Genomic DNA, 16,809 nt, shown 5'->3' with positions numbered 1-16,809 from the left:
GGATGGCTCACAGTGGCACGGTTGTGCCTGCAGTGGGGTGTTGTGTGGCAGGAAGGAGGAGCGGTGGCAGCTACTTTCACAGGCATGGTGTTGAAGGCAATAAGCCAAATACAAAATAGCACATGGTGTGTGATTCCGTTTATGTAAGTGGTAGGAACGGGCAAAATGAATCTGCGGCATTAAATCAGGATTAGTGTTCCTTGGGTAATTAGTGACTCGAAGAGGGCATCCGGCGGGGGGGCTTCTGGGGCACGGTGACGGCGTTTCTCAATCAGAACACTGTTCACACTGGTGTGTTCCATTTATGGCGGTTCATTGAGTCGTACACATGCAGTTTTTTTTTTAATTTTTATTGTTATGTTAATCACCATACATTACATCATTAGTTTTTGATGTAGTGTTCCGTGATTCATTGTTTGTGCATAACACCCAGTGCTCCATGCAGAACGTGCCCTCTTTAATACCCATCACCAGGCTAACCCGTCCCCCCGCCCCCCTCCCCTCTAGAACCCTCAGTTTGTTTTTCAGAGTCCATCGTCTCTCATGGTTCGTCTCCCCCTCCAATTTCCCCCCCATCATACTTCCCCTCCTGCTATCTTTTTCTTTTTTTTTTCTTAACATATATTGCATTATTTGTTTCAGAGGTACAGATCTGTGATTCAGCAGTCTTGCACAATTCACAGCGCTCACCATAGCACATACCCTCCCCAGTGTCTATCACCTAGTCACCCCTCCCTCCCACCTCCCCATCACTCCAGCAACCCTCTGTTTCCTGAGATTAAGAATTCCTCATATCAGTGAGGTCATATGATACATGTCTTTCTCTGATTGACTTATTTCACTCAGCATAACACCCTCCAGTTCAATCCACGTCATTGCAAATGGCAAGATCTCCTTCCTTTTGATGGCTGCATAATATTCCATTGTATATATATACCACCTCTTCTTTATCCATTCATCTGTCGATGGACATCTTGGCTCTTTCCACAGTTTGGCTATTGTGGACATTGCTGCTATAAACATTGGGGTGCACATACCCCTTCGGATCCCTACATTTGTATCTTTGGGGTAAATACCCAGTAGTGCAATTGCTGGATCATATGGTAGCTCTATTTTCACTTTTTGAGGAACCTCCATACTGTTTTCCAGAGTGGTTGCACCGGCTTGCACTCCCACCAACAGTGTAGGAGGGTCCCCCTTTCTCCGCATCCCCGCCAACATCTGTCGTTTCCTGACTTGTTAATTTTAGCCATTCTGACTGGTGTGAGGTGGTATCTCACTGAGGTTTTGATTTGGATTTCCCTGATGCCGAGCGATGTTGAGCACTTTTTCGTGTGTCTGTTGGCCATTTGGATGTCTTCTCTGGAAAAATATCTGTTCATGTCTTCTGCCCCACATGCGGTTTTTTGTAGGTATGGTACCTTTCAGTAAAAACAGAATATGTGGCGCACTTGAAAACTCAGAGCTCATCATGTGGCTGCCTGTTTAACCACATCCATTTCTTCAGACAGTCCTTACTGCTTTGATGGAATTTGACGTGGGAGGGTTTCTGTTGTTGTTTGGCGTTTCCTTGGAGATCTTTGGCATCTGGGGACTTGAGTGTGCTGGTCGCTGTGGCTCTTACCTGCCCCTGCGCATCCCCATCGGTTTTGCTAGACAGTTCTTTCTCATTGATGGAAATTGAGTTCAGGATGAAAATTACCCTGGTTGCTTCTCCAGCCTACCAGGAGAGAGAATCATCACAAGGGCAGCCCCCAAATGTTCCTATGCTCTGTTTTTGGCAGAATACATCTGCCCTTCTGCAGACACCTAGATGGTCGATGGTGGTTTTCTTGTCTCGCCTGCTGTGTGGGCTTTATCTTCTGTCTGGCATTGTTGTTGATGCCGTGTACCCTTACGTTGAGAAGCTTGATTTCTTTCCTTTTGTTCTCATGCCCATACTCTGTGAACATCTGGTTCATTGATTTCTACTTACGTACATATCTATTTGAAGTGGAGTGGCACTCCTTCTATCTCTGCCTCTTCTCTCATCTCTTGTTCTTCTCTGTACATCTTGCCCACATCCTGCTGCCATGTTCAAGTCAAGACCACCCTCCAGTCTTGCAGGTACATAGGAGAATACTGCTTATCTCCTGTGTTCTTGAAAAAGGGCTGAGCTGGGCATTTTCCCCTCTAAAGTCCCCTTTAGGTCGATTCTTGAGTGACACTGCCATCAGCTGTTCACATTTCATTTCCTCTTTTTTCTTCCTAAGCCACAACTTTTCCCTGGGGGATGAGATTAAAACAATAGCTCATGCTCTCGAGTCCTTCAGTTTTCTGTCTGGTAGGCACCCTCCAGTTTCCATGTGAATTGAGAGGACTGGCAGCCGGCAGCACTTCGAGAGGCACTGACCAGATTCTTGGGTCATGCTTGCCCTGTTGTTCTCATAGGACAAATTACAAAAGCATATGTTAGGCTTTTCCCCTCCAAATATTTCCTTATAATATCTTTTGTATCGGTTTTCAAGTGTTGGAAACCCAGGCTGTGAATCTGAGCCTGGAGCCAATCCCAGGGGGTTGCTTAGTGCTGCACTAGGTTGCTGGGAGTACCACCGACCTGAGCAGCGAGTACCCCAATGTGCTCAACAAACGTTCAACGGTGAATGGAGAACTGGACCAAAACTCTGTAGGTTGTGATTAGGGAGAAATGGCCTAGGGTATAAAATGGATGCTTGGGGGCGCCTGGGTGGCTCAGTCGGTTAAGCGTCTGCCTTCGGCTCAGGTCATGATCCCTGGGTCCTGGGATTGAGTCCCGCATCGGGCTCCCTGCTCCGCGGGAAGCCTGCTTCTCCCTCTCCCACTCCCCCTGCTTGTGTCCCCTCTCTCGCTGTGTCTCTCTCTCTGTCAAATAAATCTTTAAAAAAAATAAATAAATAAAATAAAATGGATGCTTGTTCCAAAGTCAGTGTGCAGTATGGCAGGGTGAGCCCAGTCTCTGGAAGAACAGAGGTGGCTTTGTGAAGGCCAGAGGACCTTGCTGCACATGCCAGTGAATGGATTGATGACTCTTAAGATTTCAAAGTAAATGTCTGAAGCCTGAATGTTTTCTGGGAGTTCATTCTATTTCCTTTTACTTATTTTACTTTTTAGTTTCAAATGTACACATTCACGCTTAAAAGTAAACGCAAAAACAAACTCCCCTAATTCCATGCAGTGAGGTCCTCGCCATGGCTGCCGTCCCAATCATGGTGCTGGCGCAGGCACTGGCCGGCTGTTTGACAATCCCTGTGGGCCCTTCTCCTAGTCCTGGCATCACTGTGTCCATTGTCTGCAGCCAAGGGGCCAGGGCCCTGTTCTCTGAACTTCCCACATTCTTCTTGGGCTCCCTCAAGGGAAAAGAAAGGCTTTTCAAGCCATTGGCACAAGTGAATACTAGACTGGGTTGGGAGGCTGGCCTGGTCCCAGGAGAACACGGAGGGGATTCCTCTCAGCTGCTGCTGGCGAAGGCATCCTCCCGCAGAGAAATGCCAGGTGGACATGGTTTCCCTGGATCAGGAAGGACAGGGGGAAGGCACAGCAGGAGCTGAGGAGGACTGTTCTGAGGGTCTGCTGTGCACCAGCCACCAGCCCAGGGCTCCGGCCACGCCGGTGAAGGCCCAAATTGAGTGCTTTGTTCCACGTCACCGTCTTCCTCCTCCCTTCTGGGAACTCTTAGTTTAGAACTGAAGGCACGTTTTACGTTTAGCTACATTTATTGGATAAAGCATTGTTTTCTAGGGTTAATTTTTAAAGTGAGCGAGTTGTTTTATACTGTTCTGACAGAGTCCCCCTCCCTTAGGGGTTCCTTAGTTATTTTCCTTCTCAGTCTCTTGAGGGTCAGATACTTTCATCACTGTAACTTTAAACGTATTTTGTGAATTTTTTTTCCTGATGCTAACACTTTTTCTTTCTTGATTGTGCCTTACAATCTGTTTTTTCAAACTAAGATACATATTACTTTTTTCTATTTGAATATCATGTTGATACCCCACATCAGTGCTCATAACTGCTACCGTGATGATTTTGTAAATGATACTATTTGACATTTAAACACCATAGCAATGATCATAATAGTTGCATTATGTTTCAGATTTATAATAGCAGCTGCTATTTATTGAACTTGTGCTGTTTGTCAAGCACTGTGCTAAACTTTTTGTAAGCATCATTTTAGTTAAATGTTCTGATAGGGTGCCTGGGTGGCTCAGTTGGTTAAGTGCCTGCCTTCGGCTCAGATCATGATCCTGGAGTCCCGGGATCGAGTCCCGCATCGGGCTCCCTGCTTGGCGGGGAGTCTGCTTCTCCCTCTGACCCTCTTCCCTCTTGTGTTCTCTATCTCTCATTCTCTCTCTCTCAAGTAAATAATAAAATAAAATCTTTAAAATAAATGTTCTGATAATTCTATAAAGTAGATAATAGTATCCCCATTTTATGGAAGAGAAATCTGAGGGTTAGTGAGATTAAGCTAGTTTCCCAGCTAGAAAATGGAAGGGCTGAGATTTGAACCTGAGTCTCTGATTTCAAAATTCATGCCCTTAATCACTATGATTTCTACTTTCTCATTAACATTTGATTGTTAATTGTTGTTTTTTGTTTGATGGCTCTGTTGAAGTATAATTGACATACAATGAAGTGCACATATTTAAAATATAAAATTTTATCCATTTTGACATATGTACACTGGGAAACACTCACCATAATCAAGACAATATGGATGCCCTCAGTCCCTAAAAGTTCCCTCATGCCCCTTCCTCCTGTTACCTTCTCATCCACCAGCCACCACTGATCTGCTTTCATCACAGATTGATTTGTATTTATGTAAAATTTTAGTATATGTGCTGCCGTAGCGAGCACGTATTTATGTAAAATTTTATATAAACACGGGGTGCCTGGGTGGTTCAATTGGTGAAGTGTCTTCACTTCACTTGATTTCGACTCAGGTTGTGATCTCAGGGTCATGAGGTCGAGCCCTGCATCAGGCTCCATGCTCAGCGGGGAGTCTGCTTGAGATTCTTTCTCCCCCTTTCCCCCTGCCCTCCCACCCCCTGCTTGTACTCTCTCTTTCTAAAATTAATAAATAAGTAAATCTTTTAAAAATGTTTATATAAACACCATCTTACAATATGTTTGAATTCTTTCACTCAGTACAATTATTTTGAGATTAACTGATGCTGTTGGGTATATCATTTGTTCATTCCTTTTGTTCTGGTGTGCCGACACAGCATAGATTATTTGTGCATTCACCTGTTGAGGGACATTGAGATGGTCTCCAGTTTAGGGCTGTTTGTGGTACAGCTGCTGTGAACACCTGTATGTAAATCTTTGTGTGGACATGTGCTTTCATGTCTCTTGGGTAAATACCCAGGATTGGAGTGGCTGGGTCCTGCGGTAGGGTTTGACTGTGTGAGAAACTGACAAACTGTTTCCAAAGCGGTTGTATTGCTTTACATTCCCTAAGCAGCGTACGGGAGAGCTCCAGTTGCCTAAGCAGCGTACGGGAGAGCTCCAGTTGCCTCACATCCTCGTCAGCACCGGTATGGTTGTGTTTTTAATTTTGGCCGTTCTAGTCGGTGTATAGTGGTGGTATTTCTTGCGCGGTGACTTTTATCTGCAGTACTTTGAAAATGTCTTCTGCCTGGCATTTTTCTGGCCAGAAATCTGCTGTCTTTCCTTATCTTTGTCCCCTGAATAGATGCTTCTCTCCTCCCACCCCCTCTACCCTGACTTGTTAGACTTCTCTCTTACTTATTTAAACAATTTGATTCTGGTGTTCCTTGATGTGCTTTACTTCCTTTCTCTTACTTAGGGTTCACTGAGTTCTTCAGTTTGTGAGTTCATAATCTTCATTAAATTTGGAAAATTTCTGTCATTATGTCTTCAAATTTTTTTTTAATTCCCCTCCCCCCCCGGCCCTTGGGTCAAAAACACATCTCTTAGGCCACTTGAAGTTGTCTCACAGCTTATGCTCTGTTCAGTTTTGTGCTGGTTCATTTAAAATCATGTCTGTTGGCACGTCTCCATGTTCGCTCATCTCTGTCATGTCTCTTCCGCTGTTGTTGCTCTTCCAGATTCTGACCTCATGTGTTCAGACTTTCCTCCAGCTTCTTGCTGCCCTTATCTGCTAATTCCGTGTCATCTGGGATTCCTGGAGCAGTTTTGATTGATTTGTTTTTTTCCTCGTTACAGTTCAGATTTTCTTGTTTTTTTACGTTAGGTTTTTTTCTCTTTCTTTTTTTCCTATCTTTCTTTTTTGAGTATAGTTGACACACACAGCGTTACATGTCTGATATTTTTTATTTAATGCCAGGCATTATTGATGTTAGATTTTGTATTCTTATAGATGTCTTTGAGCTTTGTTCTGGGATGTTGTGAAGTTACTTGGAAATGGCTTGACTTTTTTAGGCCTTGCTTTTAAACTTCTCTAGGTGGGACCAAAGCAGCATGAAGTCTAAAGCTACTTTCTTCCCACCACTGGTGTATGCTACCCAGTGCCCCTTTGTGCATCATGCCCTGATCAGTGTGCAGGTGGAGACGTGAGGGGGACCACCTTTGGCAGGTGTCCAGAGCTCTCTCCTCCAGCTCTCCTCTCAGTACTCTGTACTTTGAATCACAGCCAGTGGATTGTCTCCCTGGACTTCCAGCAGTGTGTCCATGATTCTCTGCTTGGGCTCCCTCCCCACCATGGCTCGGGGCAGCTAGAGGGTGCACCTCTCTCTTACCAGCCAGAGATGACTGTCCTTCATTGCTTCCTGTGCAGTGTCTTAAACTGTGTGTATGTGTCATGTGTGTATGTGTGTGTGCCTGTGTGTGGGTGTGGGTATTTTAATGTTTCAGGTAAGTTAGGTAAATCTCATGTCTATAACTCTATTCTGAAGTAGATTTTTTCAAAATTACTCAAATGATTTTAAATGCATTAAAACAGTGGGGCTCACTGGCCCAGTGCAGTGCAGTGTTCTGGGGTCTGGTGAGAAATCTGGCTTGTGACCAAGGTTGGAAGGGCTGCCTTCTGCCTGCCATCGTATGTGATGCATGCATCCTCTGCTCTGTTAGGTGTATACTTGGTAGGAGTGAATCTACTCAGTCAGCATGAGAGCTGACACCTGTAATTCCGTTGTACTTTTTGGTGTCAGATTCATATTTATGTGTTTCACTTAATCTTTTTTTAGACTATCCTACCTACTCAGATTTTTGCATCTTTTAAAAATCTGTTTCTTTTAATGGAAAGCATGGCTTTTTCTAATAAAGGGATTGACAGTATTGATTTTTCTTTTTTAGAGATAGAGAATGCATGTGAGGGTGGGGGCGGGCAGAGAGAGGGGGAGAGGGAATCTTAAGCAGGCTCCACAATCAGCGCAGAGCCTGATGCGGGGCTCGATCTTGCAACCCTGAGATCATGACCTGAACCAAAATCAACAGTCAGATACTAAACTGACTGGGCCACTCAGGCACCCCGACAGCATTGATTTTTTGATATGAAATTTATAAGCCAAATGTTCTTCTTGTGATTACAGAATAATGTCAGATTTATCATTAGTATGACCATTTAAAACTATTTCCAACTCCTGTAATTAAGATTTTCAAAGTCTGTGTCCTTTAATATAAAAATAAAATGTACTAAGTGTTAAAATTTTTAGACCAGGTAAAAAGGCATAAGAAAAGAGAACATTTAAAATTATAGTATTGTATCTAGAGATAACTATTATTACTAATCTGGTGTACTTCCTTTTAGATGGATTTTTTTTTTCCAAATTATTTTCCTGCTTTACATTTTAGTGGAAGACTTATGACCCTGCATTTTCCCAATTGGAAATTTGGTTCCGATTCGTCTTTGTGGTGCTTACCTTCATTGTCACTGTAAGTCCCTTTTGCCTGACAGACCACGTCAGAATCCTAACAAGGGCAGAGTTAATTTATGAATTATGATTATCACAGTGTGAACCATGGAGGCGAACCATAAGAGCCTCTTAACTATAGAGAACAAAGAGGGTTACTGGAGGGAAGGCGAGGGGGGGGGTGCCTGAATGGGGGTTGGGCGTAAGGAGGGCATGTACTGGGATGAGCACTGGGTGTTGTGTGTAAGTGACAAATCACTAACTTCTGCTCCCGAAACCAGTATTACACTATATGTTAACTAGGCTGAATTTAAATTAAAAAAAAAAAAAAAGTGAACCACACAGGAGATTTATCTGAACTCAGATGCTCCATCCAACGGGCCGACCTGATATTACCAAATACTCCGAATGTCAGCTAGGTGCTACCGTGCAAAAAGAGAGCTTGGTATCAGTTCGTAAGGACCTCTGTGTGGTGTCACAGTGGTGACAGACCTCTTTCAAGTAAATGCTCATCAGGGTGCAATGACAGTGCCATTTCACCTGCCTTGTTTGAACGACCTTCTTTTTACACAGGCAGATAACGGCACATGCTTGGGTTTTTACGTTTGGAAAATTGTACCAGATCTTTTGGTCTCTGGGTTTTTTCAGGAGGAAGGCCGCAGATGAGTGGGTTTGGCAGTACAAGCTTTTGACTCCTTTGGGCTCTGAGTTCAGTGTCTGCAAGCACCCTGTAACTTTGGGGGAAATGCTTACCCTTGAAGCACACGCAATCCCCACAGAGGCCCAGTCAGTGAAGATGGGAATTTAAAACTGGAGGAAGGACATCGATCCATACACACATATATACTGGAGGAAGAGGGGGTGTGCATTGGTACTCTGTGCCAACTGAAGGGTGATGGCCCATCCCTCAGCTGCTTGCCCCTTGCTGACACGGAGGGTGTGCCATTCAGGAGATTATCCCCTCTTTGCAGTGGGGGAATTGCCACCCAGGCAAGGATCACTTCACAGTCCAACTGTGCCCAGAAGGACATAGGCTCGTGGGGACAGATGTGTGAGAAAGGTGCCCCCTGGTGGTGACATGGGACCTGAGTGTGGATGGGGGTGAGGACATATAGCCACTGGTGGATGGTGGAATCTGCAGAGAGCTGGAGATCACGGTCCCAGCCATGCCCAGGGCTTCCCCTAATGAACCTACTAAAGCTGAGTGGAGAGCAGCAGTTGGTGTTTGGTCAGCAGAAACCCTTGCTGTCTCTTGAAGCGTCTCTGTTGTCTGAGGGTCTGCTGCCACACTCTGGGGCCCAAAGGGCGGGCACCCATGGCATGATGTTCTCAAACAAGAGAAATGAGCCTGAGCCTCACAGCCTGGGAGAAATGGCCCATCAGCCCAGGAAGTCCAAATTCCCTAGGAAACCATTGGCTTATGTTAGATTACAGAAAAAAAAAAAAAAAAAAAACAGAAAACTCCAGGTCTTTTTATACAAATTGTGTAATGTTTTAAAGTACTTTAAAGAAACTCCCATGGCTCAACACAGCTTCTTCAGGGAGGTGTTTGAAAATAAACACATCCTCTGACCATGGTTATCGGCCTCATTTCCTTTTGTTCAGGGAGCCCTGGTGCCCTCCTTAGAAGCTGGTGCCATCTGCAGATGTCGCCTGGCTGGGAGCGTGTGGCCTATCCCCAGGGAGGTCCTCTGTGTGGCTGTGTGGGGCCAACCTGATAGAAGTAGCCTGTCCCAGGGGAGCTGGGACGGGTGCGGGCAGGGGGTTATGGCCGGTGTATTCCCTGCCCCCTCCTGCCCCTGGGAGAACAGCTTTGACCCTCTTACCCGCAGCTCCTTGCTGGTGATTCACATCTTGTCTCAGGGCAGCAAGGGGTTAACTCAGATTTGGCTGACCATCGGTCTGGGAAGACTGACCATCAGTCTGGGAAGACTTAACGTGCTGCTGAGCAAGGCGGAAGCAAACACAGTAACTTGCGTTGCTGATTCGGTTTGCAGTGCCTGTTTGCACATTCCCTCCGGAAGTTTTCCATGCGAGACTGGGGGATGGAGCAGAAGTGGATGTCCATTCTTTTGCCTCTGCTGCTGCTTTACAATGGTAGGTGCCCATTTTTGTTTTGGAGCTTTCCCCCTTTAAAGCGTAAAGCTGCAGAGTCTCCAGAAGAGCCTGGGCGCTGGAGGAACAGGTAGCCGCCACAGAGCATGGGAGCCGTGTGGCACCAGGCGGGGCAGATGCCTGGCAGCTCTCATGGACAAGTGACTGCTTGGGTAGTTAGAACCGGGAAGGGCCGCAGACACGGCCGTCTTGGAGCGTGCCTGGCGGCGGCCAGCATGGCCGTCTGTTCTCTTCCCCTGCTTCAGAAAGCGTTTGCTTGCAGAGTCGCCGCCGGACTCGCAGGCCTGTGGGAGCCACGGGTGGTGCGAGCAGACGGCGCTCTGTAGTGATCACTGCAGCGATCTGTTCATTGGCTTTTCGGTGTTTTGAAAGACAAAACAGCCTTTAGTTCACTACCTCCCTTTGGCTCTGACTGAGAAGAAGGTGATGGTGAGTCCTGCCCTCACCGAGAGGACAGATGCCCTGTGCTGGGTGGGGAGAGCCTGCGTCCATCAGGCCCTTCTGTCTGTTGCCTTCCAGATCCGTTCTTCCCCCTCTCCTTTCTGGTGAATAGCTGGGTTCCGGGCATGCTGGACGATCTCTTTCAGTCCATGTTCCTATGTGCCTTGCTGCTCTTCTGGCTCTGTGTGTATCATGGGGTACGCGTCCAGGTGAGTGTCCGCCCAGCCCTGCCGGAGGGGGTCCGAGACTCCGCCCTTCTGGCCCACACTCTCGTGACAGTCCTTACAATCAGTGTCTCCTTGAGAATCTGTCTTCAGCCTCCGTCAGCAGAAGAGTTCATGCTATGTGGAAATGATCGGAGTGTCTGTGATCTAGTGTAGTCTACTAGGGGTTAATGGTTTGCTAGAATTACTAGCTTATTTCTTATTTTTTCTTTGATTTTTAGGGAGAAAGGAAGTGTTTGACTTTCTATTTGCCTAAATTCTTCATTGTTGGACTATTGTGGTTGGCTTCTGTCACACTGGGAATATGGCAGACGTGAGTAATTTTGTTATGTGTGAAACCTCAGGCATGGAAAGCATTTGACAAAGGTGGACAGATCCGAAGTCTCACTGTATTTTGTGAACCCATCCGGAAAGGAATCTGTCACCAGGGTTTCAAGACTTGATAGCGTGACTTGAACTGAGGATTCATTTCAGCCTGACTGGCATGTAGGTAACACAGTTCTAGTCTCAGCTGGAAAATGAAAAACCACGTCATTTTAGATTTCTCCTTCAAAGTGGCAAAGACGTCGTTGTCTGTAGGAATGGTACTCAGGGGGCCTGGCTCGCTCCTCCTCACCAGAAGCTTTAGTTTCTCCTTGGGCTTGCACCCGTGAACTCCCCATCCCTGCACCGGCTCCTGAGGCTTACGGTGACATAGTGGTTTTGTCCTTCTGTAAAGTGGGACCAATGCACAAGACTGAGGTGGTTACAGCCAGATGCACCCGAGTGGGATTTTCTGCAGAAACGAGTTCCATTCCAGGGTTATGGTTTTGGCCTTCGGCACGTCTGACTCCACGGCCCAGTAATGACCGTACTCAGCCCACCTCGTCTCCCTGCCCTGTCCCTGCCTCCTTACAGCTACCCAGCTTCACTTTAAAATGAGTTGGTGGAAGTCGGCGTTGACTTTTATAGCTTTCTTTGTGTACTTGTCTCTCCCCAGTGCCCATACGTGCCATTGAAAATTTGCCTGAAAACAGTTCTTGACGTTGCAGGAGAGATAGTATAGGGAGTTTTTGTAACGGAAAATACTGTAGCTTCACAGTATAGACGACTGCAGGCAAACAGTTTAGTAGCACTAGATGCATTTCTAGTGTGAAATTTAGGATTACTTTTTAAAAATCTTACTGTTGGTTAATTAGTTTATGTTAATAAGATTGATTGATTGATTGATCGATCATCTCTACACCTAATGTGGGGCTTGAACTCAGAACCCCGAGATGAAGAGTTGCACGCTCTACTGACTGAGCCAGCCAGGCACCTCTGTTAAAAAGTTTTTGTAAAAAGCCAAATGAAAGTATATGATGAAAAGTAAGCTAGTTATTGATCTATGATTTTTTATAATACTGTATTTTCAGAGTTAATGAATTACATGATCCAATGTACCAGTATCGAGTTGACACAGGAAATTTTCAGGTAAGGATTATTAATGATGCCTGAGGGTTTTATTTAAATGCTGTTTTTAAAAAATACTCAATTTGGTAACTTAAATTGTGCTGCTGACATGAGCTTGCTAACTGGCTATTTAGGGGAGACTATAGAAGGTTCATGGGTGCAAAATTTGGAAAAATGTGTGAGTAGTATGAAAAATAAGTTGCTTTTTTTTTTTTAAAGATTGTATTTATTCATTCGAGACACAGAGATAGAGAGAGAGAGCATGAGCAGGGGGAGAGGCAGAGGGAGAGGGAGAAGCAGGCTCCCCGCTGAGCCAGGAGCCGGACATGGGGCTTGATCCCAGCACCCTGGGACCATGGCCTGAGCCGAAGGCAGATGCCCAACCATCTGAGCCACCCAGGCGCCCCAAAAAATAAGCTTTTGAAAACAAAGTTGTCGGGGTGCCTGGGTGGCTCAGTCAGTTAAGAGTGTGCCTTCAGCTTAGGTCATGATCCTGGGGTCCTGGGATTGAACCCCCATCAGGTTCCCTACTCAGCGGGGAGTCCGCTTCTCTCTCTCCCTCTGCAGATCCCCCTGCTTGTGCTCTCTCTCTGTCTAAAATAAAAAAGATTTTATTTATTTGAGAGAGTGAGTGAGAGAGAGAATGAGCAGGGGGAAGGGCAGAGGGAGAGGGAGAAGCAGACTTCCCGCTGAGTAGGGAGTCTGATGTGGGGCTCCATTATGGGACTCTTGGATCATGACCTGAGCCGAAGGTAGATGCTTAACTGACTGAGTCACCCAGGCACCCCAAGAAATAAAATCTTAAAAAAAAAAAGTTTGAAAGAGTATTTGGTAGAAATTGCCCTCGCTTAGAAGGCGGCTATTTGGTGTGAAATGAGCATTCTTCACCTAATACGTCTTTTTGCTAAATGTCCAGACTTAGTTGTCCAGAACTAGAGGTAGTATTTGTTTATAAACACTGAAATTCGTTTTTAAAAGAAGGAGGTCTTGGGGCGCCTGAGTGGTGCAGTCAGTTAAGCATCTGACTCTTGGTTTCAGCTCGGGTCATGATCCCGGGGTCCTGGGATTGAGCCCTGCATCTGTAAGGCTCCCTGCTCAGTGGGGAGTCTGTCTCTTCCTCTGACACCGCTCCCCCCACCCCCTCGGTCTCACTGGCTCTCTCTCAAATGAATAAATAAAAAATCTTTTTAAAAAAAGTTGTCACTCCCATTCCTTGGTTTATGGTTGAGGCACAGAAGTTGTGTCAGATTTTAGGAACATTGTAGAGCAATTAAGAAAACATTTTTGTTCATTTAATTCTCTAAAGTCGAGAAAGGTTTCCAAGCGAATGAATGGAGCGGCCAGGCCAGCTTGTGTGGGCCTGCAGGCCTGGCAGCCACAGGGCCCAGCACCCTGGGTAATGCTCTGCTCTCACCAATTTAGAACACTTTGTACTTTCAGACAAGGGGTCCAGTGTCTTTATTTTACACAGAGGTCTGCAAATGGCAGTCAACCCCAAGTGTGGCTTTCCCTCGAGTCTCCAGGTTTATCAACATCCCTTGGCATCTCAGGGCGGCCCCTCCTGGGCGCAGCTGGCTGCTGAGCCCAGGTGTGGATGTGCGAGGGGCCAGGGGCCAGAGGGAGCCCTGCAAGGTGTCTAGGAGGCATGCTCCCAGCAGGGCAATCCGAGAGGTACAGAGTTGAATCCTGAGCTTGGGTGATATCCAGCATTTCTCTGGATGCTTTGCAGAGCTTCCCATGAAGTGGTAAAATCTGTGGTTCTTTATGGGAATGGCCTCTGAGAAAGAGGGAGGTTTAGTGTGAATGATCGTATCTTGAAAGATGTGTAACTTGTGTTGAGACGACACATGTCATAGCAAGTGGTATGAGCACCTGATTCTTACCAGATTTCAGCAGGGGAGTGCCGGTAGCCTTTCCATTCCATTATTTAGAAGTTTGAGGAGTTCTGAAGGTTGCTTGGTGTATGCCTTGTGAACATTGTGCCATGATCTTTGTCCTCAAAGCATGTAGGACCTTGTGAAGGAGAAAAAGCTTAGCAGTAAGTACAGACCAGTGTGCAGTGTCCTGCCAGCTATGTCCTTATGGACAGTGGGCCCGAGTTACTAGGGGGAGGAGGTGTCTTTATTTGTGTTTTGTTCTTTTCTTAGCCTCATAATGCTTTAGTAAGTTTTTTGGGGGGAGGGGTTGTGCCTGGAGCTGGAGAGCAGGGGTGGCATTCCAGGCTAGGGAAGGGAGACGCTGTTGCAGAGTTGTGTGGGGCGGCGGGCCTCGGAGGAAGCCATGCAGGAGACCTGAGTCAGGGCAGGCCCAGTGAGGCCTGCGCCTCAGAGGGGCACTGGACACCCCTGGAAGGCTTGAGGCCATGTGTGTGAGGGGCTGAGCCTCAGAGCAGCCTTTTCTCCTTGAGGGCATGACACTAAAGGAAGGGCCAGGGAAGAGCTGCTTTGACACATTCTCAGGGAAGATTCTGCAGACCCTAGTGACAGGTCATATACAAAGGGCTGTTGGTTGAGTGTAACCCCAGATTTAGATAAAATAATAATAGGTTCGTGCTAATCTGTTACTAGAGCTTTTGTCTGGTCCAGTCCCCTCATTTTTCGTGTGAGGAAACTGAGGGGCGGTCAGGGGTCTTGTCGGAGGTCACACGGGGCTAGTACCTGGGCCAGTGTTCTAGCTTCCTGAACAGCCTGCTGGTCAAACCTGTGCTCCTGGGGGCCTGCCTCCAACCCTTCCGAGTCCTCTGTTTTCTCTCTGCAAAAGGGATAATACTGCAGTCTCTCCTAAAGGGTTGTTGCGCAGGTTGGATTGACCAGGAACACGAAGCACTTGGCCAGCACTTGGAAGGACTTGAGCAAGGCAGCTGTCACCGTGGTTATGGTCACCTCTCCCCTTCTCAGTCAGTGGCCTATGTCCATTACTAGAGGAAACGCTGGAAACCAGAGACCTGCCGAAAACTGAAAAAACCTGAAGACCCGCCACTGGTGTATTGAGCACCTGCCCCGTCCAGGCCCTGTGCTAGGAGCTTTCCGTGCGTCATGGAAGGAGCTTGGATTCTGGCTCATCTGACTAGCAAGGGCTGGGGCTGTCCCCCTGGTGAGACACGTGTGCCCACAGACAGGATGAGAGGCCAAGTCTAGCCAAGGAAGTTGCGGCGGTGGGAACACGTTCTTGTTCTGTGCTATGGAGTGTGACCTTCAGGATTCTAGGCCCCTATCAAAAATGTTTGGCTTCCCTGCTTGTGGCGGTGTTGGAAGAAGGAGCAGTGCTGAGCCCCTGATCTTGTGTCGTTCTAGGGAATGAAGATTTTCTTCATGGTGGTGGCAGCTGTGTATATTTTGTACCTTCTGTTCTTGATAGTGCGGGCCTGTTCCGAGCTACGTCACATGCCTTATGTAGGTAAGTGCCACCTCACATACTGCCCAAGGCAAGGTGGGCCAGGAGTTGACCTCACACAGTGGGAGAGGTGGCTGGAGTCCACCCAGCAAGAGGCCTGACCTGGATGGGGACCTGTCCCACTCCCTCATGCTGGGGGGGATCCAGTGCCTTCAGTCCCTGGGGAGCCACAACAGGGCTGAATGGTTAACTCTGGGCCTTTTAGACAGTGCCTCAGACCAGCACTGGAGGGAGGCCTGTGGGGTGGAAGCCCCCTGGGGCCCTGGGTGCCAGTGTGACTATTGGAGCTGCCTGGATCCTTCCAGAATCGTACCTTGCAGAGGATGTGGCTGGGGCCATTTTCCTAGTCCTGAGTCAGGGCAACTCACCTGAACTCCTAGGATCCTTTCCCTCAATCTGTCACAACCAAATAATAATGGCCATCGTGTCTCTGGGGACCCTCCTTGACTCTGGGGAGGTGGGACAGCATTTCTTCTGGGCTTCAGGTGCACACAGGCTTAAAGTCCAGAGGGAGGAGGGGTTTTGTTCAGGAGGCTTTGTTTATTTTTTTGTCTTTATTTTTAAGCTCCCTGAGATGAGAATGGAATTTACTTCCCAAGTCGTTTAATGGGGTATTTATTTCTTTTTCAGATCTCAGGTTAAAATTTTTGACTGCATTGACTTTTGTAGTGCTTGTCATTAGGTAAGAAGACTTTATTTCTTCAAAAAAGCAAAACAGCGAAATTGTATTTTTCTGTCATGAATATCTTTTCTCCCCTTTTAACAGTTAATTTTAGGGCATTTCTAGCCATATCTGTTCATTAGGTCAGAGGGCCTCTTGCGCAAGGCAGGCACTGAGTGTGCACAGCAGCCGGGAGAGCTCCTGTTGTGTTGTAAACGCCCCAGGGAATGGCCAGGGACTGAGAAGCGTCGACCGAGCCCGCCAGCCCCACGCCGGTGGAGCCCCTACTTGCTCTGCCGGCGCCATGTTGGAGCAGCCACAGCCCAACGCAGGGTAAAGGACTAGAATGCCATGCGTGTGTACTTGGCACCTGGCATCCTTTTGGTGCTCCAAGGAGAGGACTGTGCATTTGAATTCGGTACCGTGGGTGTCCTTGACCTGCAGCACGGTGGCCCCGGGGGGAGGGGACGCTTCAGTGGGAGTCTGCGGAGGCTGAGGCCCAGGGACAACGCTGTTTCTGTGAATGTATGCCAGGTCATTGTCAGGTTGTTTGTGGTTTGTCTCTTTCTGCTAAAATCCAAGTCCAGAGGGAAAAAAATCTAGTCACTTGCCTTTCTTCCTTGGTGGTTTAGATGGCAAATAAGTGGCTGCCAGCCCTTTTCCTAGGCGGGAGCCGCATGGAGACTCTGAGAGGCTG

At 47.2% G+C, this 16,809-nt stretch overlaps 1 protein-coding gene across 4 annotated transcripts in view; it reads left to right on the top strand.

The window, feature by feature from the left end:
- Positions 1-16,809, top strand: part of TMEM181 (transmembrane protein 181) — a 73,964-nt gene that overhangs the window by 49,773 nt on the left and 7,382 nt on the right. For 3 of the 4 annotated variants that reach the window (XM_027603706.2, XM_035728686.1, XM_035728685.1), the window contains exons 7-13: positions 7,789-7,869; positions 9,845-9,944; positions 10,482-10,612; positions 10,849-10,940; positions 12,022-12,079; positions 15,352-15,454; positions 16,082-16,133. In XM_027603706.2, coding sequence (XP_027459507.1) covers positions 7,789-7,869; positions 9,845-9,944; positions 10,482-10,612; positions 10,849-10,940; positions 12,022-12,079; positions 15,352-15,454; positions 16,082-16,133 — 617 coding nt within the window. The remainder of the gene's footprint in view (positions 1-7,788; positions 7,870-9,844; positions 9,945-10,481; positions 10,613-10,848; positions 10,941-12,021; positions 12,080-15,351; positions 15,455-16,081; positions 16,134-16,809) is intronic. The other variant, XM_035728684.1, reaches the window with a different exon arrangement.

This window comes from Zalophus californianus, chromosome 7 (genome assembly GCF_009762305.2).
Source record: "Zalophus californianus isolate mZalCal1 chromosome 7, mZalCal1.pri.v2, whole genome shotgun sequence".
NCBI lineage: Eukaryota > Metazoa > Chordata > Mammalia > Carnivora > Otariidae > Zalophus > Zalophus californianus.
The sequence above is the reverse complement of the archived record's forward strand: the minus strand, read 5'-3'. Positions and strand labels throughout refer to the sequence as shown.